Genomic DNA, 23,488 nt, shown 5'->3' on the forward strand with positions numbered 1-23,488 from the left:
TTTTATCGTATTTTTTGGCACTCAAAACTGAAAGTTTCACCAAAAATGTTGTTTTTATTTACATCATCTTTCGAGATATGTTGACTACATTACCAGCCTCAGAGAAACAAAACGATGTCTCTAGTAGTTGACCTGTAATGTGTACCTATTCAAGGAATACATTTTTTAAAGTTACTGTACCAACGCCATTTTCTCGACAGGATGAACCACAACTCCACAGACATACTTTCAGAATTGACAGAGTGGACGAAAACAAGAAAAAAAAGCTGATAGGCATGGGCTGTAAAATGCATACCTTAAGAGCTATGAGCATTTTCTCATCTTCGCTACTGTGAAACACACCTCTCCTGTTTTACAAGTGCTCATAAATCTTAAGCTATCATTTTAGCGCCCATGTTTATAAGGCTTATTGTTCTTGTTTTTGTCTATAATAACACATCTGAAATTTTATCAGTGGAATTCTGGTTCACCCTGTGCAGAAATCTCTGCACATCGGCTCATAACCATACCGATAATTAAAACTAACTGTGCCCTGTTTCATCTTATAACTGTGTACTTAGCAAACTTTTGAAAGCAAATGACGCTGTCTCTGACAGCGTGTACTATCAGAATCGCTCCTCGCTCTCGCCGCAGCCCCTAGAGTTGCGTGTGCTGTACAGTGTTGCCATCGGCGCCGTTCATACAGGAAGAGTGCCCGCCTATCTTAAGCCAAACCATTTCTACTGGGCGGTCATATTTACAGTGCAGCTACTCATGGAGGCCGCCAGCGGCCTCGCCGCAGTGGTGACGCCGGCTCCTGTCACATCACTGATCATAAGTGCTGTTGGGCTTGACTAGCACTCGACTAGGAACGGGAGATGGGCACAAAAAGTAAAAAAAAAAAGTGAAAGGCACAATGTTGATTTGTTCAATATTACCTCTGGAGACGTCGACGAGATGCTGTACACCGCCAGATTTGCGTTTGGTGGCCAAAACTGGAACTAATTTTTTCCCGCTTAATTCGTTTCCGCATTAACGCATTAGTATATCTGCCAAATTTAGCTGGCATACGATAATTGCAGCCCACACTGGACGTCCATGAGTAGCTGCACTTTCATTAAAACCGCACGGTATCTGCTCCTGATTCCCCGATTCCGAGAAAGAAACTCGCAGACCTTAGAATCTGAGCACATAACTTAAATGAAATTATTCTACCGAGCAGTAACGGATGAATAAATTAACACGATTTCAAAACGAATTTTCAGTCTGCAGCGGATTGTGTGTTGATGTGAAACTTCGTGGAAGATTAAAACTACATGCTGCGCTGGGATTCGAAAAAGATCCCTTGTCTTCTGTGGGCAAGAGCTCTACCCATTGAGCTATCCAAGCCCTAATCACACCCGCCTTCACAGCTGTGCTTCCGACAGTACCTCTCTTCTACCTTCCAAATTTCACAGAGTTTCTCTTGTAACCTCGTCCACAAAAGGCAAGGGTTCCAGGTTCAATATCGGTTTGTTCGGGAGGGCTGTTTAAGGGCCTAGACAGTGACGATATCTCTCCCTCGTTCAAGAAACTGTCTATTTGGAGTCAGTGACTTTAGCCAGAAATTTCTCCGAACTGTGGTAGTTTGTAGCAGAGGTAAAATTGAGGCACTGAAAGCAATATTGATGGCAGAGATGAGAAATAAAAGTGAAATAAAAGTGTATTGGCTGGCCAGTATGCAGCCGCCGCGGTGGCCGTGCCGTTCTAGGCTCTCCAGTCCGGAGCCGCACTGTTGCTACGGTCGCAGGTTCGAATCCTGCCTCGGGCATGGGTGTATGTGATGTCCTTAGGTTAGTTAGGTTTAAGTAGTTCTAAGTTATAGGGGACTGATGACCACAGCAGTTGAGTCCCATAGTGCTCAGAGCCATTTGAACCATTTGGCCAGTATGCAGGTCACAGAACAGTTAAGGCACACTCCCAGCAGGGCTAATCTACGGTCAGAGGCACCTCACCTCACCCACATCTTACACTACCCCCCCCCCCCCCCCACCTCTTTCCCCATCAAATCAACAGTATGACGTGCAGAGACAATAAGGGAATAATAATTGTTTGAAGCAGGGACATTCTTAATAGTAAAAGTGAGAAGGCTATAAACTGAGGTGACAAAAGTCACGGGATAGCTATATGCACATAAACAAATGGCTGTAGTATCGCGCATACAAGGTATAAAATGGCTGTGCATTGGCGGAGCTGTCATTTGTACTCAGGTAATTCATGTGAAAAGTTTTCTTACGTGATTATGGTTGCTCGACGGAAATGAACAGACTTTGAACATGAAATAGTAGTTGGGGCTGGATGCATGGGGCATTCCAATTCGGAGATCGTTAGGAAATTCAGTATTCCAGGATCCACAGTGTCAAGAATGTGTCGAGAATATCAAATTTCAGGCATTATCTCACACCAAAGACAACACAGTGACCGACGGCCTTCACCTAACGACCGAGATCAGTGGGTTTGCCATTGTCAGTGCTAACGGAAAAGCAACACTGTCTCAAATACCGCAGAAATCAATGTGGGACGTAAGACGAACGTATCCGTTAGCACAGTGCGGCGCAAGACGATCGACGCGAGTGCCTCTGTTAACAGCACGACATCGTTTGCAGCGCATCTCCTGGACTTGTGACCATATGGGTTGGACCGTAGACGACTGTGAAACGGTGGCCTGTGCAGGTGAGTCCCGTTTTCAGTGGGTAAGAGCTGGTTATAGGTTCTAGTGTGGCGCAGACCTCACGAAGTCACGGGCACAAGTTGTCAACAAAGCACTGTGAAAACTGCTGTCGGCTCTATAATGGATTATGCTTACACAGAACTGAATGGGTGCTCTGGTCGAACTGAACCAATCATTGACTGGAAATGGTTATGTTCGGCTACTTGTAGACCAACTGCAATCACTCGTGGACCTCATGTTCGAAAACAACGATGGAATTGTTATGGATGGCAACGCGCCGTGCCACCGGATCACAGATGTTCGCGATTGGTTAGAAAAACATTCTGGACAATTCGAGCCAACGATCTGGCTATCCAGATTGCCCGACGAGAATTCAATCGAACATTTATAGGACACAATCGAGCGGTCTGTTCGTGCACAAAATCCTGCACCGGCAACACTTCCACAATTGTGGACGGCTATAGAGGCAGCACGTCTCAGTATTTCTGCAGGGGGCTTCTAACGACTTGTTAATTCCATACAACGCCGAGCTGCTGCACTATGCCGAAAGGAAGGAGACCCGACACGATATTAGGGGATATCCCATGACTTTTGTCACCTCGGCGTAAGGTGAGAGAAATAGTGAATTCGGTAGATGGTAGCACGTAGTGGAGTTTGCCCCCGGGCTCAACATGCGACACCGTCCCACACCACATCAATTATAGTCAAAGTATTAAAGGTGTGAACAGAACCCACTCTCTCAGAGGAAAACATGTCAACTACTTCTGCTGTTCTTCCATCATCAGCTAGTCTCAAGGATGGTGAATCGTTAAGATCTTATATTCACCGGAGTGCTACTCCTAAGAAACCAAAAGAGGGTGCGTGGTAGAACAAAGGGCTAAACACATCTGGAAGCAGTTAAAACAGAGTAAGAGGTGGGTGGCAAGGGCGGCTGGTAGAGCAGATAGAGTCGAGTGAGACACCCCAACTCAAATTACCCCACCTCCGTTCCGAAAGCAGTTTAAAACATTATTGGAATCCCGGTCCCGGTCGGGCACACAGTTTTTATCTGCCAGCACGTTCAACTAAGATGCTATTAGCACGGTGCTTGTACGCGGTTCGGGCACGCTCGCCTGTCGTTCGCCTACGGGCTAGCGACTTCCTGTCACCTGAAGGTCACTCGGCGTGTCGCGGAAACCATTTCGTCACGTAATGTGCAAGTAGTTCCTCGTTCTGTGGCTGCTAATATCGGGTTTCTCTACCCAGTGGTGACTGAGAGAAGTACAGGTAAAGAGACATTTGTAGTTCTTTCGCTGGTGTTTACGGAAGTACGAGGGGCGTTCAATAAGAAATGCAACATGTTTTTTCTTCTACCAAATTCGGCTGAAAAGATGCGGAATTTGCTGTGGGACATCACGAACTATTCCCCCTTCAGGCCCTATAGTTTCCATAAATGCCGATAAATGGTGGGGCTACACGTAGTGTTGAAAATGGCGTGTGTAGCAAGGTGCGTTCGAAACAGAGAGCCGTTACTCAGTTTCTTTTGGCGGAAAAATCAGAGCCTGGCAAATATTCATAGGCGCTTGCGTAATGTCCATGGAGACCTGTCAGTGAACAAACGCACTGCGATCGTGGGCGAGGCGTCTGTCGCCATCGCAACAAGGCCACGCAAATCTGTCCGATTTCCCGCGTGCCGGCCGGCCGCACATAGTTGTGACTCCTGCGGTGTTGGAACGTGCGGACACTCGTATTCGAGATGATCGATGGGTCACAGTCAAACACCGCACAGCTCTACTGGACGCCTATGTAGTGCTGACACATTCTGCCACCAGTTGGGGTACTCAAAGATGTGCGCACACTCGGTTCAAAAATGGTTCAAATGGCTCTGACCACTGTGGGACTTAAAATCTGAAGTCATCAGTCCCCTAGAACTTAGAACTACTTAAACCTAACTAACCTAAGGACATCACACACACCCATGCCCGAGGCAGGATTCGAACCTGCGACCGTAACGGTCACGCTGTTGCAGACTAAAGTGCCTAGAACCGCACGGCCACACCGGCCGGGCCTACTGGGTTCCTCGCCGCCTAATATAAGACCGTGAAGAGCAACGAAGGACCATCCGAGCGGAATTGCTTCGCGTTACGAGGAAGATAGTGACAATTTTTTGTCGAAATCGCGCAAGAGACAGAACATGGGTTCATCACTTCGAACCGGCAACGAAACGGCAATCCATTGAATAGCGCCACGCCGTACCACATCGAAAGAAAAGTTCAAAGACGCACCTGTCGTCGGTAAAGTCATGGCGACCGTCTTCTGGAACTCTTATTGGGTTCTTCTGTTTGATGACCTCCATCATTCTGCAACGACCAGCTCTGAAGCATATTGTGCTATCCCAGGAAATTGAAGAAACGACTTCAGCGTGCTGGTCGCCACAAAAATGCAACGAACTTCTTGTTCTCCATCACAACGCAAGGCCTCACACAAGTTGCACTCGCGAGAGGAGCTCACAACTTTTCATTGGACTTATCCACCCTGCAGTACCTTCCGACTTCCGTCTGTTTGGCCGGATGAACGATGCACAACTCGAGAAGTAGCGCGTGGATGATGGGGAAGTTACTGACACTGCAAGACATTGGCTCTGACGTCGACCCATATAATGGTACCATGCGGGATAGAGGCCCTCCCAGTAAGGTGGCGTAAGGCCGTCGCATTGAACGGAGATTAAGTTGAAAAATTGGGTTTTGTAATCAAAAGAGTGGAGAATAGTATGGTATATTGGAATCCTGAATAAAACAGACCTGATTTCAGAAAAAAATTATGTTGTATTACTTATATGACCCGTAGCAAGCAGACAGAGGCGGAGATATCGGATTATTAAAAAAAATTTTTATAGGGTTCCAGGATCAGAAATAGAAGATATGATAGAGGAGATTCGTGCTCTCCAGACCTTACAAGTGATGAATCACGTAAGTTTATGTTTCGTTTGTCTGTAAAACGAGTAGTTCATTTTGTTTCGTGACTGAAGTCTCTGTCTTCATTTCCATTTCTGACTTCCAAGTCCTGATCTAAATGTTCTTTCTATGTTCAAAGATTGGTACACAATATCAGTCACCGTCTGTAGTCGCATGTTTCTGTCTAATGGAAGTGAGCAAGAATTATGGGAAATAGACGATCAGCCACAACAGCCAATGTCCCAGGAAGAGGTGGGTATATCCTCTCAGTTTTCGGGCTTTGATGACTGTATAATTCGTCACATTAAACGTGAAAAGAATCGGCATGCTGGTAACTTTACTGCAACAATGAAATGTTAAGACAACCTAACAGTAAACTACGTGTAGTGTAAACGGTCTGCAGCAAAATTAAGTGAACTTCACTGATTTTTCAATATTACTATGCATATGTGCTTCCTTAGATTCCCAAAAGTCACTGATTACTGCTCAGCAGTCTCGTTTTGGGGTGCGGATTTGAATAAGTTGATGCCTTAGCGTCCTGCAAGTCTTCCAGGATTACCATACCAAAATTAATTCTATCTGAAGCATAAAAAATAAATGCTTTGTGGTAATAGGGGAGAGACTCATGTTGTCACTTGAGTCTGAAAAAAGATGCGCTGTTTATGGCAGGTTGGAGTCTCTGTTGGAAGGAATCCTTGTCATTTGACCGCAGTGGTTCGTACTTTTGCAATTGGTGAATAGGACTGCTAACGGCAAAGGAATAGGCGGAGCGTAAGTGAATGCCTCGAGGGAAGCAGATCGGGGTAGGACGCGAGAGTGCCCACATCGAATTGGGGTTAGCAGCAGATCTGTCCTTATCGACTTGGCATAGTAGCGCAATAGAGGCTGCCACGCCTTGGAGTCCCACAAAGGTGCTGACGACTCCGTCGTAATGAAGGGAGCAGCACATCTGCAGTGCCACAGCTCGGCGCATCGCAGTCATACTTACGGTGAGCGTAAATCGCAGCACCTTAAGAGCAGTTCAATTTGATTTCATACTTGAGGAATCCAGGACGATCGCCTGTGTCATCATTTGCACTGGTAATGAATGTGTGGACTTCTGGTATTTAGTTACTAACTTCCAGTCACTGTTCTGACCGAGAATTACAGGATGTAGTGAGAGTGAAATTTTTTGCAAATTCCCCACTTTAAGAGCTATTACTAGGGCGGCAATTTTCGCATTATCCATGTAACTTTGTACGCAAAAATTTAGAGGTTAGTTCTCCAAGAGGTGGTCTGTCGACCGTTAGTTTTGGAAGGTTAAGGGAGAGTCGACACTGTGGGGTTTTCCAACGTTTCAGTACTATTTCTGTGAGTGCAGACAGGAACTTAATAGTGCCACTGAAGAGAGAAAGAGAGTAAATAAAATTTCCTTTCACGCGATTTTCATATTTCTTATTCTCGTTATATCGTCTATTTCAATTGTGTACACTAAAATAAACACACATTTCTATAACGTACATATTTTTCCCTTTCAATTGATGCAAGAATCATATTCCTGTCGAATTTTTGCATTTTGAAGTATAATTTAAAAGCATCTCAGCGACCCGCCCATACAGCCGAACGCATCAATGAACCACTTCCAGTATTTGAGGGGGCGAGCTGCCTCCGAATCTGCCACGCAGACAAACGACGAGGGTTGATGAGCCAGCCAGCCCGGAAGAGATTTTCAGGCAGTGTCACCATATCCAGTTAGATAAGTGGTGGCCAAGAGTACGGCTCGCAAGTCGTGTCCTGACGCAAGTGCCATAGGGCTCCACCTGGCTGCACACTTCCCCCACTGCCACACTTCACTGTCTGAGTGTGAGGAGGGGAAGAGGGGAAAACAGCGAACGTGCCACGTTGAAGTGACTGTGCAGTTGCCGTGTGTAGTAGTGTAGGACTTGGTTTTGTATTTCACACTATGCACAGCATAGATTACGAACAAAACGACTTTCCAGCATTATTCAATTACACTCCTGGAAATGGGAAGAAGAACACATTGACACCGGTGTGTCAGACCCACCATACTTGCTCCGGACACTGCGAGAGGGCTGTACAAGCAATGATCACACGCACGGCACAGCGGACACACCAGGAACCGCGGTGTTGGCCGTCGAATGGCGCTAGCTGCGCAGCATTTGTGCACCGCCGCCGTCAGTGTCAGCCAGTTTGCCGTGACATACGGAGCTCCATCGCAGTCTTTAACACTGGTAGCATGCCGCGACAGCGTGGACGTGAACCGTATGTGCAGTTGGCGGACTTTGAGCGAGGGCGTATAGTGGGCATGCGGGAGGCCGGGTGGACGTACCACCGAATTGCTCAACACGTGGGGCGTGAGGTCTCCACAGTACATCGATGTAGTCGCCAGTGGTCGACGGAAGGTGCACGTGCCCGTCGACCTGGGACCGGACCGCAGCGACGCACGGATGCACGCCAAGACCGTAGGATCCTACGCAGTGCCGTAGGGGACCGCACCGCCACTTCCCAGCAAATTAGGGACACTGTTGCTCCTGGGGTATCGGCAAGGACCATTCGCAACCGTCTCCATGAAGCTGGGCTACGGTCCCGCACACCGTTAGGCCGTCTTCCGCTCACGCCCCAACATCGTGCAGCCCGCCTCCAGTGGTGTCGCGACAGGCGTGAATGGAGGGACGAATGGAGACGTGTCGTCTTCAGCGATGAGAGTCGCTTCTGCCTTGGTGCCAATGATGGTCGTATGCGTGTTTGGCGCCGTGCAGGTGAGCGCCACAATCAGGACTGCATACGACCGAGGCACACAGGGCCAACACCCGGCATCATGGTGTGGGGAGCGATCTCCTACACTGGCCGTACACCACTGGTGATCGTCGAGGGGACACTGAATAGTGCACGGTACATCCAAACCGTCATCGAACCCATCGTTCTACCATTCCTAGACCGGCAAGGGAACTTGCTGTTCCAACAGGATAATGCACGTCCGCATGTATCCCGTGCCACCCAACGTGCTCTAGAAGGTGTAAGTCAACTACCCTGGCCAGCAAGATCTCCGGATCTGTCCCCCATTGAGCATGTTTGGGACTGGATGAAGCGTCGTCTCACGCGGTCTGCACGTCCAGCACGAACGCTGGTCCAACTGAGGCGCCAGGTGGAAATGGCATGGCAAGCCGTTCCACAGGACTACATCCAGCATCTCTACGATCGTCTCCATGGGAGAATAGCAGCCTGCATTGCTGCGAAAGGTGGATATACACTGTACTAGTGCCGACATTGTGCATGCTCTGTTGCCTGTGTCTATGTGCCTGTGGTTCTGTCAGTGTGATCATGTGATGTATCTGACCCCAGGAATGTGTCAATAAAGTTTCCCCTTCCTGGGACAATGAATTCACGGTGTTCTTATTTCAATTTCCAGGAGTGTATTTTTGGCGCATTCAAAAGATAATATACATGGTGATTATAATTAAACTTTCAAAATGCTGCAGAAATAACGCCACTGGTCAAAATGACGTCAAATTGCAACGGAATATTATCGGAGAAGGGGGAAAACATATCGCAGAAGCGCGGGGTAGCCGCGTGGTCTGTAGCGCCTTGCACGGTTCATACGGCTACCCCCGTGGAGGTTCGAGTCCTCCCTCTCGCGTGGGTATGTGTGTTGTCCTTAACGTAAGTTAAAGTTAGATTAAGTAGTGTGTAAGCTTAGGGAACGATGACCTCAGCAGTTTGGTCCCATAAGACTTTACAACAAATTAAAAGAAAAAAAAAGGCAGAAGAAAAACAATAGCGTGAAAATTGATCAATAGATGGTGCTGTATGAGTCAGAATACGTAAATGGAAACACCTGTCATGCCCACTACCCGTTGAAGATTGTACAAACACGCCGGGTACACGGCTTCTCCTCCTTTCGCGTCTGCGACGTTCACCATGACTGTCATTGCAGGATCGCGCTCTACTTGTAAAGCTGTATTACAAGAATGATGACTATGCACACGTCGCTCATCAGAAGTTCCGGACACTGAAAGTTTTGAAAAAAGGCATTGGTCCGATGACTGCCGTGGATGTGGAGAAAATGATTGGGAAATCCGAAAAGATGGGTTCTTTTGGTGTGCAACCTGGTAGAGGGAGGGAACGAATTGATTCGACATCAGTGGAAGCAGTCGACACAACAATGCAGGAGGAGACGAATGGTGGTGTGCAAACGTGTAGTGCACGAAGAATTACTCTAACATTGGACATACCAATGAGCACGGTGCGTAAAATCCTGCGAAACATCCTTCTTTGCTATCCATTCAAAATTACCCATGTGCACGAGTTGCTTCCTGTTGACCTGCCAGCAAGAGAGGCCTTTGGTTTGGAATTTCTTACTCGCATGGAAGTGGACAATGATTGGCTGTGGAAGATTTTGTGGACAGACGAAGCCCACTTCCATCTGACAGGATATGTCAATACACAGAATTGTCGAATATGGGCAACGGAAAATCCACACGCAGATCAACCAGTACCACTTCATGCTGAAAAGGTTACTGTGTGGTGCGGGTTTACAGCATCATTTACCATAGGACCATATTTTTTCGAAGAGACAGGTGCTTCAAGTCCTGTTACCTGTACCGTCACTGGTAAGCTGAGTGTCTTTTGTGCAACCACCTCATTTCAGCTCTCCAACAGCGTGGATGTGTGGATGGGATCATTTTTATCCAAGATGGCGCGCCTCCGCACATTGCAAATCCAGTTAAGCAGCTGCTGAAGTGCCATTTCGGAAGTGCTAGAATTATCAGCCGCCATTTCCCTACAGCATGATCGTCCCGATCACCTGACCTTAATCCGTGCGACTTCTGGCTGTGGGGCTATCTGAAAGATGTTGAGTTCAGTGTTCCAATTGCAAACTTAGCTGCATTGAGGGCACGCGTTGCGCAACACATTCTGAACGTGACCCCGGAAACACTTCGATCAGTTGTGGAACATGCTGTTCCTCGATTCCAGCTTGTTGCAGAAGACAGTGGACAGCATACTGAACATGTTTTGCGCCAATCAATCGGAAATTAATAATCCGATTTGATTTTGATTGATGCTTTTTATGCGGTTTTTGGCATCAGGACAATTAAAAACCGATTTTTCCCATCCGACGTGATACGACCTTGCCGTGGTGGATGGGCTTACGTTACTAACAGTACCAAATCTGTACACCCATGCACACTGAGTAGTACAGTTTGTTTAACGTCAAACGTACACCTTAGGCATTGTTGTATGATTCATTTGTCATTTGTAATCGACCACTATTAAATTATGATGCTTACAGCGCCACCTATTGCTACATTTTGTAACTATTTATTTTTCTTCTACCATACGTTTTCCCCCTTCTCCGATAATATTCCGTTGCAATTTGGCGTCATTCTGACCTGTGGTGTTATTTCTACAGCGGTTTGAAAGTTTAATTATAATCACCCAGTAATTGTCACCCGGTACAAATTGTCGGCATGCAGGCACACGAAAATAGTTTCACAGATTTTCGCACTCAGGTTGCCACGCAATCATGACTTATTTAGTTTCATAATCTAAAAAAGCTCTTTCACACAAGTATGTCGATCGAAATATTGTATCACTTTTACAACCTCGTTGTGGAGACGTGCAAACTCTACCGAAGGAAAGCAATGTAAATGGGCTAGATAGTCTTAACGTAAAAGGATTTGTCGCTAAAACGGGAGTCACCTTGCAGGTCAGTCATTTACATCTGTATATGCACAGTGGCACTTTCAACGAAATTGCAAAAGGTCTCCAAAACAGCTCGAAAACAGTTGTACGATTGGCAGTGTCCTGAAAACGTTTAGGAAACTACCCCGTAATTCTTTCAAGCTGCAATGAATTCTTCAAACATCGCGTTTTCTTTAACGGCGATGAGCTAGGGGAACTGGACTGTGTGTGTCAGAATTTGTCCCTTCTATAAACCAATTTCCTTTTTAAATGTATCCCCATCAAAACAGAAAGAAGCTGTTTCTCACTTTGCAGTGTCATACTATGGGCAGTGTGCAGACATGTCCACTTAAAATGAGAGGTCTGCAATCCAGTCTGGATGTTCTAATTTTTGTTCATGTACTCATTTTCTTCTTTATAAATTCAATAACAGCCAGTTTGAAACAAAAAAATCGTTCCAGGTATACCACGTGACTTAATCAGCGTACCTTGCAACAGTACATAAGTCTTCGTACTCTCCGTTGATTTCCATCGAAAATTGTTGCATGTGACAGTGGATTAATAAGTGCAACTTCAGGAATTTTACTATTCAAAACACTAATTTCTTCACACGCTGCGGCCTGGAAATTTTGCGTAAAGTGCTTCTTGATGTACAGAACAATGATCCCGTCTGTCGATTGTTGTAACTTTTTGCACTTTTTCATTGTCAACTAAATCTCTCAATTCTTTCTGAACGGTGCTGTAATATCGTTTCATAGCAAATTTGAAGTACCCGTTCCTTATGCGTCTGCATAATATATATTGAGAATTCTCATCTCTCTCTTCTGTCATTCCCACTCATTTTTAAAGGCTCATGACGTTAGATCGATAGACTACCTCTTTTTTTGCAGCCACTAGACCTGTGAACTTCCTTGATACCGCGAACAAACATCAAAGCGTAAATAGTGCTGACAACGATCTACTAAACTGAAGTGTGCCGAACAAAAAATATCACACAGCAACGTTTATTGAACCGAAAAGTAACCGACTATTCTGCTGCATGCATTTTCAAATAAGAACTAAGAAAATGTAGCAGTAATCCTGGCTCTTTCAAGTCCAAACAGAAGAATTCCCTCATGGTTCACTCCTATTCTATTGGGGAGTTCCTGGTAAAGAATTAAGTTAATTCCTGTGCTACATTGTTGATTATGCTAATTTAAAGTGTGATTCAAAAGTCACGTCCCATACGACAAATAGGGTGATAGTATGGACCAAACAAAAAAAAAGTCTAGTAAACATGGGGTCTAAAATACGTACCTTAAGATAAGAGCACATTTTCATCTTTGTTGCTGTGAAACAAATCTCTTTTCCTGCAAACACTTTGCTTTCCATATTTTGAGGTATGGCCGTATGAACCAAAACAAGGAAAAAATATTCAGCAAACAAGAGCTTTAAAGCGCACACTTTAAGAGTTATGAGCACTTGTTCGATAGATGAAATGTTTTTCACAGTAGCCAAGATGAACAAGTGCTCATAGCTCGTAAGGTACGCATTTTATAGTACTTATTTCAAAAATGGCTCTGAGCACTATGGGACTTAACAGCTGAGGTCATCAGTCCCCTAGAACTTAGAACTCCTTAAACCTAACTAACCTAAGGACATCACACACATCCATCCCCGAGGCAGGATTCGAACCTGTGACCGTAGCGGTCCAGCAGTTCCAGACTGAAGCGCCTAGAACCGCTCGGCCACACCGGCCGGCAGCACTTATTTACTGGAATTTTTTTTTCTTGTTTTGGTCCATACTACCACGTCTAAGAGTTTGTCGATGGAGTTCTGTTTCATCCTGTGTGTCCTGTGGGACACGCTTTTTGTATCACCCAGTATACTTGCTTAGGATTTGTTTTTCTGCTTAGGATTTGTGTACAGTGTGGTTCTAATCAAACGTTTGCTACTTGAGCCAGTGTCGACGGAGATCAAGCGTCATTGGAATGATATTAAGACTGCGCTGCAGGATTTGCGTTGTTAGTAGTGTTAAAGTCATGAGTTGCCGTTAGGCTCCGGTACTGATGCGGCGACGTAGGATTGAATCACAGGCATCAGTGTGCACCACAGTTGCAGACAGTCAACATGGATCTGGAAAAGGTGAGGAGTTCTTTGGTGATAAAGCGTTTTTATCAAAATAACAGCAACATTGCTGCTGCTCTTCGCGAATATCTACGCGATAAAAGGAGGTCCTCTTTCCGCGCTGGGATTGAGGAACATGATTCGGAAGTTCGAATTAAATAGTGATTCGGGAATTGCTCCTGGGAGAGGCAGAAGGCCGGTTGTGTGTGGCTGAGAATGTTGGACTCAGTGTGCGACATTCAAGCAGTGCGTGAGCTGAACATTGTATAGACGACTGTTCGAAAAGTGCTGCGAACAACTGTGAAGTGATATCCCTAGTGCGACTCCATGCGGTTTTGGATGCGTATAGTCGTCAGATTGAGCAAGGTGTGTAGTCCTTAAAGTAAACATGGTACGTAATTAAGAAATGTTACGTGTGTGAAATCTTATCGGACTTAACTGCTAAGGTCATCAGTCCCTAAGCTTATCCTAAGGACAAACACACACACCCATGCCCGAGGGAGGACTCTAACCTTCGCCGGGACCAGCCGCACAGTCCATGACTGCAGCGCCCAGACCACTCGGCTAATCCCGCGCGGCCTGTTATTATCTCATGTGGACATTAAAATGTGTTTGTTTCAACAGTTTATCCGTTATTTCTCTTCCGCGTCTTCTTACATACTCGTATGTTTTTAAAAGTTCATTGTATTACTATCAAAAAATATTTTTTTGTGTCTACAGTCGCAGTTTATTTGTTTTGCCTGCTGGCGACCGGTTTCAGTAAACAGTACCATCCTTAGGCTATCAAAAAATTCTATTACAACGTTAGAACAGTAGTTCTAGTGCAACTTACAAAAATACGGGGGTTGCGTAGTATACCGTTAGCAGAGCCTGTTCTGTTGATGGTGCGAATGGAGCGGTCTAAAGTTATAGTGATTCTCGTGTACGACTGTGACGGTATTATCCTAACGCATTACGTTCCTCCACGGCAGACTGTCACTGCACAGTATTACTGTTCGTTTTTCGAGCATCACCTGCGACCAGCTTTGCGAAGGAAGCGGCGACACTTCCTGCGCAACCCACCCATCATTTTGCACGACAATGCGCGGGCGCATACAGCGCAAGCTGCGCCTGCTCTGTTCGGTCGATGGGACTGGTAAGTACTGTACCATCCACCATACTCCCCAGACTTAAGTCCTTGTGACTTTGATTTGATTCCGAAGATGAACGAACCACTTCGTGGCATTCGCTTCAGAACTAATCCAGAGATTCGACAGGCAGTACACCGCTCCATTCCCACCATCAACAGAACAGGTTCTGCTAATAATATACTACGCCTTCCACATCGCTGGCAACGGGTTCTACACTACGCTGGTGACTACTCTGAAGTACAGTAACAGGTGCAGACATGTAACTCTTTTGTATCGGTTGTGAATAAATAGTTGCCTCTATTTAAGTTCCAGCCCTCATATTATACATTATGGCAGCAGACGCTTGATATATAGGGACCTTAAAACGCACAGGTAGCATCTTAGCCATGGCACACAGTCGTCACGCTTGCTTCCCAAGTAAGTGTGGTCAAATGCTAAAAGAAACTTTAAAAATATATAAATATATGTAAATTGCGGCCAGCAGTGATAAGAGTGCCTCATATACACAGAGTTTACTATTATTACTATTATTATTGTTATATTTATGTCTTTTACCTCGTCAGAAAGTCGCAACGTAAAAGATATCTAAAAATAGCAAAAATCTGAAAATAATAAATTAGTTAGTAAAATAGTCCCTCCCCCCTGTAATAAAAGATTGAAAGCAAAATCGCAAACGTATTCAGCTAGGGTTTGGGTTGTTTGGGGGAAGAGACCAAACTGCAAGGTCATCGGTCTCATCGGATTAGGGAAGGATAGGGAAGGAAGTCGGCCGTGCCCTTTCAAAGGAACCATCCAGGAATTAGCCTGTAGTGATTTAGGGAAATCACGGAAAACCTAAATCAGGATGGCCGGACGCGGGATTGAAGTATTCAGCTAAGATCACATTTTACCATTAGATAAAGTTTATGCCACTATCAAACATCGATGTGACCATGTTTCTTTAAAATAACGCAAGTGCCGTCGTAATAATGGCGTTACACAGTAAAAATACAAAATTAATTTTTATTGAAAAGAAATCGCGCGTCCAGGTGGAATAGTGACATACTGCAGCTGCGGTATATAGGTGATTTACAGTACTGGCCATTAAAATTGCTACACCAAGAAGAAATGCAGATGATAAACAGGTATTCATTGGACAAATATATTATACTAGAACTGACATGCGATTACATTTTCACACAATCTGGGTGCATAGATCCTGAGAAATCAGTACCCAGAACAACCACCTCTGACCGTAATAACAGCCTTGATACGCCTGGGCGTTGAGTCAAACAGAGCTTGGATGGCGTGTACAGGTACAGCTGCCCATGCAGCTTCAACACGATACCACAGCTCATCAAGAGTAGTGACTGGCGTCTTGTGACGAGCCAGTTGCTCGGCCACCATTGACCAGACGTTTTCAATTGGTGAGAGATCTGGAGAAAGTGCTGGCCAGGGCAGCACTCGAACATTTTCTGTATCCAAGAAAGACCCGTACATGAGCTGCAACATGCGGTCGCGCATTATCCTGCTGAAATGTAGGGTTTCGCAGGGATCGAATGAAAGGTAGAGCTACCGGTCGTAAGACATCTGAAATGTAACGTCCACTGTTCAAAGTGTCGTCAATGCGAACAAGAGGTGACCGAGACGTGTGACCAATGGCACCCCCTACAATCACGCCGGGTGGTACGCCAGTATGGCGATGACGAATACACGCTTGCAATGTGCGTTCACCGCGATGTCGCCAAACACGGATGCGACCACCATGATGCTGTAAACAGAACCTGGATTCATCCAAAAAAATGACGTTGTGCCATTCGTGCACCCAGGTTCGTCGTTGAGTACACCATCGCAGGCGCTCCTGTCTGTGATGCAGCGTCAAGGGTAACCGCAGCCATGGTCTCCGAGCTGATAGTCCATGCTGCTGCAAACGTCGTCGAACTGTTCGTGCAGATGGTTGTTGTCTTGCAAACGTCCCCATCTGTTGACTCCGGGATCGAGACGTGGCTGCACGATCCGTTACAGCCATGCGGATAAGATGCCTGTCATCTCGACTGCTAGTGATACGAGGCCGCTGGGATCAAGCACGGCCTTCCGTATTAACCTCCTGAACCCACCGATTCAGTATTCTGCTAACAGTCATTGGATCTCGACCAACGCGAGCAGCAATGTCGAGATACACTAAACCGCAATTGCGATATGCTACAATTCGACCTTTATCAGAGTCAGAAACGTGATGGTACGCATTTCTCCTCCTTACACGAGGCATCACAACAAAGTTTCACCAGGCAACGCCGGTCAACTGCTGTTTGTGTATGAGAAATCGGTTGGAAACTTTCCTCATGTCAGCACGTTGTAGGTGTCGCCACCGGCGCCAACCTTGTGTGAATGCTCTGAAAAGGTAATCATTTGCATATCACAGCATCTTCTTCCTGTCGATTAAATTTCGCGTCTGTAGCACGTCATCTTCGTGGTGTTCAAAATGGTTCAAATGATTCTGAGCACTATGGGACTTAACTTCTGAGGTGATCAGTACCCTAGTACTTAGAACTGCTTAAACCTAACTAACCTAAGGACATCACACACACCCATGCCCGAGGCAGGATTCGAACCTGCGACCGTAGCGGTCGTGCGGTTCCAGACTTAAGCGCCTAGAACCGCTCGGCCACTCCGTCCGGCCATCTTCGTGGTGTAGCAATTTTAATGGCCAGTAGTGTACTTTGCAATAGTCAGTTGACGATCTACAGCTCATGTTTGTCCAAGTTCCATTTTTCATGGGGGCCCCCTTAAGCAGTGTACGTTTAATTATTACTACCCTATACACTTTATTTTATCTGCTATTAATTTCCTGGCGTTGATTTCATGTACTGCCCCTCAGTTTGGTCATACATTGCTAGTTGTACAAAATAATTTAAAAAAATACGCCAGTTCAAACCGGGTATAAGGAGGCCGGTGTTGACTGTCGTAACTCATCCGACGGCAGCCAGCGAGGCAGTGTGTCGCCGTCCGGGACAAAAGAGAACGTTTGAAAACTATGCCTTACCACTGTGCGGCAGTTGCTGTTTGGGGATTCCGAGCGGCTTCAGGTCGTGAGTGGAAGGCGGCCGGTCGGAGCACTCGCAGCTGACGAACGCCGGCTGCTGAGGTTTGTCGCGCGGGGCCGCCTCCACCTTGGGACGCTTCTCCGGCGGCTGCGGTGGCGGCGGCGGCTTCGGCTGCGGGGACGGCGGCCGCAGTCTGCGCAGATTCTCCCTCTCGCGCCTGCGGAACTCCTCGAGGAACTGCCTGGTGAAGACCATGCGGGCGGCGCCGCGCGCCACCAGCAGTGTGCCCAGGCCGGGGAAGACTAGCGAGGCGCTGCCGGCGGCGAGGCGGCGGTCGAGCGCCCGCTGCACCGCCCCCAGGCACGCGTCCGCCCCCCGCAGGCCGCGCTCGCTCGCGCTCGCCATTGTGGCGGCGGTCATCAGCCGCGGCGCAGACTTCGGGCACCACTTCTTCTCGGCGCGGACGCCGAACTTCTGCAGCGCGCGGCCGTACAGCGTGAACGCCGGCGAGCTCTCGAACGTGTTCTTGCCGATCTGCCACTTGGACACCGAGAAAGTGCCCACATTCTTCAGCAGAGTGGCCTTCCCGTCCAGTAAGTTCTTCCTAATCTCTGCGGTGACAGCGCTCCAAAACTTTGTCAGACCTTCCTGACCGGCAATTTTCTCGTCCTTTGGCCAGAGGTTCTTGCGCGCCTCTTCTATAACGTCGCACGAACACATCTCGGTTTTCATCCTGGAACAGGATATCTCTGCAACTGGAGTCTGTACGGTGAGCGGTACGACCACTTATATAGAAACGTACCAGGAACTACCACAGAGACACTACAAGAAACGCTCACGGACGGAGACAAATAGGAACTATTAAACAAACACAAAGATCAAACCTCCAAAATTGGTCGTCCTATCTAGAAGCCACCCGTCATTTAGGCGTGGGGTCTTTGATTACCAATCAAAGCGTCCTCGGTTCCGGGTTCGAAATGCGGCACCGCTTAAATTTTGAAATAAAATCAGCAGTAATGACGGCCGAAGACTTCCAGCACAAGAAGTCTCCCTCATTGTACCAACAGCCTTGTCAAAGAGGGCGGAGGGGGGGACAGAGTTCCAGCGCACTCTCTTGTGCTTGGGGTGGCAAACTGTTTCTAAAGACGCTAAAGACGGAGGAAACCATTGCATTAAAGACGCAGAATGTGTATCCACAGGACATGTGGCCTGTAACTGAAAAGTGTCATGATGATCTCTCCACTGGCAAAAGATTCCTGAATAGCCCCCATTCGGGTCTCCGGGAGGGGACTGCCAGAGGAGACGACCATTAGAAAAAGATTGAATGACCAACGAAAGGATAACGTTTTACGAGTCTGGGCGTTGAATGTCAGAAGTTTGAACGTGGTAGTGAAGTTAGAAAATCTGAAAAGGGAAATGTTAAGGTTCAATCTAGATATAGTTGGGGTCAGTGTAGTGAAATGGAAAGAAGACAAGGACTTCTGATCAAGTGAGTGCACAATTTCAACAACAGCAGAAAATGGTATAACGGCAGTAGGTTTCGTTATGAATAGGAAGGTAGGGCAGAGAGTGAGTTGCTGCGAACAGTTCAGTGATAGGGTTGTTCTCATCAGAATCGACAGCAAATCAAAACATCGGCAGCAATAGTTCAGGTATACATGCCAACCTCGCAAGCAGAAGATGATGACATGGAGAAAGTATATGAGGATAGTGAAAGGATAATTAAGTTCGTAAAGGGAGATGAAAATCTAATTGTCATGGGAGACTGGAATTCGTTAGTAGAAGCGGTTATGGGAGAATAGGAGTTTGCGACTAGGAACGAGAGAGTAGAAAGACTAATTGGGTTCTGCAATAAATTTCAGCTAGTAATAGCGAATAATCTGTTGAAGAATAACAAGAACAGGACGTATACCTGGAAAAGTCCGAAAGATACGAGAAGATCTCAATTAGATTACATCGTGGCCAGGTGAGATTCTGAAATCATAAACTGGATTGTCAGGCGTACCCTGAAGCAGATATAGGCTCAGATTACAATTTAGTAGTGATGAAGTGGAGGCTGAAGTTCGAGAGACTAGTCAGGAAGAGTCAATAGGCAAAGAAGAGGGATACTGAAGTACTAAAGAATGAAGAGGTACGCTTGAACTTCTCTAAGGCTATAGATACAGCAATAAGGAATAGATCAGTGCCCAGTTCTGTTGAAGTAGAATGGACATCTCTAAAAACGGCAATCACAGAAGCTGGAAAAAAAACATAGGTACAAAGAAGGTAACTGCAAAGAAACCAAGAATACTTCAGTTGGTCAAGGAAAGAAGAAAGTATAAAAATGTTCAGAGAAATTCAGGAATACAGAAATACTAGTCGCTGAGGAATGAAATAAATAGGAGGTGCGGAGAAGCTAAGGCGAAATGGCTGCATGAAAAATGTGAAGAAATCGAAAAAGAAATCGTTGTCGGAAGAATTGACTCAGCGTATAGAAAAGTCAAAACAACTTTCGACAAAATTAAAAGTAAGGATGGTAACATTAATAGTGCAATGGGAATTCCACTGTTAAATGCAGAGGAGAGGGCGGATATATGGAAAGAGTACATTGAACACCTCTACAAGAGCAAAGACTTGTCTGACGACGTGGTAGGGGAGAAAATAGGAGTCGATTTAGAATAGACAGGGGATCTAGTATTGGAACCAGAATTTAGAAGAGATTTGGAAGATTTAATATCGAAACAGTCAGTATGGATAGAACATATTTCATCAGAATTTCTAAAATCATTGGGAGAAGTGGCAACAAAACGACTATTCACATTGGTGTGTAGAATGTATGAGTCTGGCAATGTACCATCTGACTTTCGGAGAACCATCATCCACACAGTCCCGAAGACTGCAAGCGCCGACAAGTGCAAGAGTTATCGTACCATCGGCTTAGCGGTTCATGTATTCAAGTTGCTGACAAGGATAATATGCAGAGGAGAGGAAAATGAAGTTGAGGATTTGTTAGATGACTGTTTGGCTTTAGGAAAGGCAAAGGCACCAGACAGGTCAATTCTGACGTTGCGGTTGATAATGGAAGCAAGATTAAAGAAAAATCAAGGAACGTTCATGGGATCTGTCGACCTGGAAAAGGCGTTTGACAATGTAGAATGGTGCAAGATGTCCGAAATTCTGAGAAAAATAACGGTAAGCTGCAGGGAAAGACGCATAATGTACAATATGTCCAAGAAACGAGAGGGAACAATAAGAGTGGAAGACCAAGAACGAAATTCTCGGATTAAGAAGAGTGTAAGACAGAGGTGTAGTCTTTCGCTCCTATTGTTCAATCTATACATCGAAGAAGCAATTACGGAAGTAAAAGAAAAGTTCAGGAGTTAACTTAAAACTCAAGGTGAAAGGATATCAACGATAAGACTTGCTGATGACATTGCTGTGCTCAGTGAAAGTGATGCATAATTACAGGATCTGTTGACTGGAATGAACAGTTTAATGATTACAGAATATGGAGTGAGAGTAAACTGAAGAAAGGCGAAAGTAATGAGAAGTAGCAGAAATGAGGACTGTGAGAAACTTAACATCAGGATTGGTCATCGCAAAGTAGATGAAGTTAAGGAATTCTGATACCTAGGCAGCAAAATAGCCTACGACGGACGGAGCAGGGAGAACATCAGAAGTGGACTAGAACTGGCAAAAAGGGGATTCCTGGGCAAGAGAAGTCTACTAGTGTTAAACATAGGCCTTAATTTGAGGAAGAAATTTCTGAGAAGGCACGGTGGTAGTGAAACATGGACTGTGGGAAAACCAGTACTGAAGAGAATCGAAACATTTGAGATGTGGTGCTATAAGGTGGACTAATAAGATAAGGAATGAGGGGATTCTCCGGAGAATCGTCGAGGAAAGGAAGATATGAAATACAATGACAAGAAGAAGGGCCAGAATGGTTGGGCATCTGTGAAGACACCACCTCCGTGGTACTAGAGGGTAAAAACTGTAGAGGAAAACAGAGATTGGATTACATATAGCAATTAATTGACGGCGCAGGCTGCAAGTACTACTCCGAGATTAAGATGCTAACGCAGGCGAGGAATTCGTGATGAGCCGCATCAAACCAGTCAGGACACTGTTGAGAAAAAGGAAAAAAAGTCTAGAAGGAAATGAGAATATACCCATATCGATTTAGATGAGCGCGAGGCGAGTGGATTAGCTCAGATGAAGACTCCGGCACAACGGATTCCTCTGACATTAACACCAACCACGAGACAAATGAACAGTAACATGTACATGACCCATACATGACACTAAATCACTAAACGACGAAGTAGTAATACACAGTCATAGACGAAGTAAATATTTCAGAATTCGAATAAAGTACAACTGCCAACATGAATAACTGAGAAGTAGGTATCCTCGGTGTAGCGAAGCAGCTTATGTTACTTAATAAGGGCAAGGCCTCCAGTCCAGATTATATGCCAGTCAGATTCATTTCAGAGTATGCTGATATAATAGCTTAACCCTTAGCAATCATTTACAACCGCTCGCTCGTCGAAATATCCATACACGAAGACTAGAAGGCTGCGCAAGTTACGCCAATACCCAGAAAGGAAATAGGAGTAATCCGCTGAATTACGGACCCATATCATTAACCTCGATTTGTAGTAGGATTTTGGAACGTACACTGTGTTAGAACAATATGAAGTGCCGCGAAGAAAACGATTTGTTGACAAATAGACAGCTCGGATTCAGAAAATGTCGCTCTTGTGAAACACAACTAGCTTTTTAATCTCACGAAGTAATGAGTGCTATCGACTAGGGATGTGAAACTGATTCCATATTTTTAGATTTCCAGAAAACGTTTGACACCGTTTCTCACAAGAGACTTCTAATAAAATAGCGTGCCTTTCGAGTATCATCTCTGTTGTACGACTGGATTCGTGATTTCCTATCAGAAAGGTCGCAGTTCGAAGTTATAGACGGAAAGTCATTGAGTAAAACAGAAGTAATAAATGGCGTTTTCCAAGGAAGTGTTATAGGCCCTCTTCTGTTCCTCATCCACATAAACGACGTATCAGACTATCTGAGCAGCCGTCTTATGTTGTATGCAGATGATGATGTCATTTAGCATCTTGTAAAGTCAGGAGATAACCAAATCCAATTGGAAAAGATTTAGACGAGATATCTGTATCGTGCGTAAAATCCGCATTACTACTAAAAGAAATCCGCTAAATTTCTGTTACACGGTAAACCACACAAATCTAAAGGCTGTAAATTCAAATAAATACTTAGGGATTAAAATTACGAATAACTTAAATCGTGGGGAAAGCAGACCAAAGACTCTAACTGTTCTGCCAATAATTCACAAAGTGCAGCAGGTCAACGAAAGAGACTGCTTACATAACGCTTGTCCGCCCTCTCTTTGAGCATTGCTGTGCAGCGTGGGATCTACAACAAAGTGGACTGAAGCAGGACATTGAAAAGGTTCAAAGGACAGCTCGTCTGTAATATCGTGAAACAGGGGAGAGAATGCCACGGACAAGTACGTGAAGGGGGGGTAGTAACCATTAAAACGAAGGCTTTTCTCGTTGCTGCAGGAGCTTCTAGTGAAATATCAGTTATCAATTTCTCCTTCGAATGCTAAAATATATTTTTGACGCCGATCTACATAGGGAGGAATGATCACCATAATAAAATAAGGGAAATCAGAGATCGCACGGAAAAATATAGCCGGCCGAAGTGGCCGTGCGGTTAAAGGCGCTGCAGTCTGGAACCGCAGGACCGCTACGATCGCAGGTTCGAATCCTGCCTCGGGCATGGATGTTTGTGATGTCCTTAGATCAGTTAGGTTTAACTAGTTCTAAGTTCTAGGGGACTAATGACCTCAGCAGTTGAGTCCCATAGTGCTCAGAGCCATTTGAACCATTTGGAAGAATATAGGTGTTCGTT

General features: G+C 45.6%; 1 protein-coding gene across 1 annotated transcript in view; it reads right to left on the minus strand.

The window, feature by feature from the left end:
* LOC124788794 (serine/arginine repetitive matrix protein 1-like) overlaps window positions 1-18,283 on the minus strand; it is an 88,914-nt gene extending 70,631 nt beyond the window's left edge. The window contains exon 1 of the mRNA XM_047256076.1: window positions 17,563-18,283. Within this exon, the coding sequence (XP_047112032.1) occupies window positions 17,563-18,283 (721 nt within the window). The remainder of the gene's footprint in view (window positions 1-17,562) is intronic.
* Between the last annotated feature and the right edge of the window lie 5,205 nt (window positions 18,284-23,488).

The sequence above is a fragment of the Schistocerca piceifrons genome, chromosome 3, assembly GCF_021461385.2.
Source record: "Schistocerca piceifrons isolate TAMUIC-IGC-003096 chromosome 3, iqSchPice1.1, whole genome shotgun sequence".
Lineage (NCBI taxonomy): Eukaryota > Metazoa > Arthropoda > Insecta > Orthoptera > Acrididae > Schistocerca > Schistocerca piceifrons.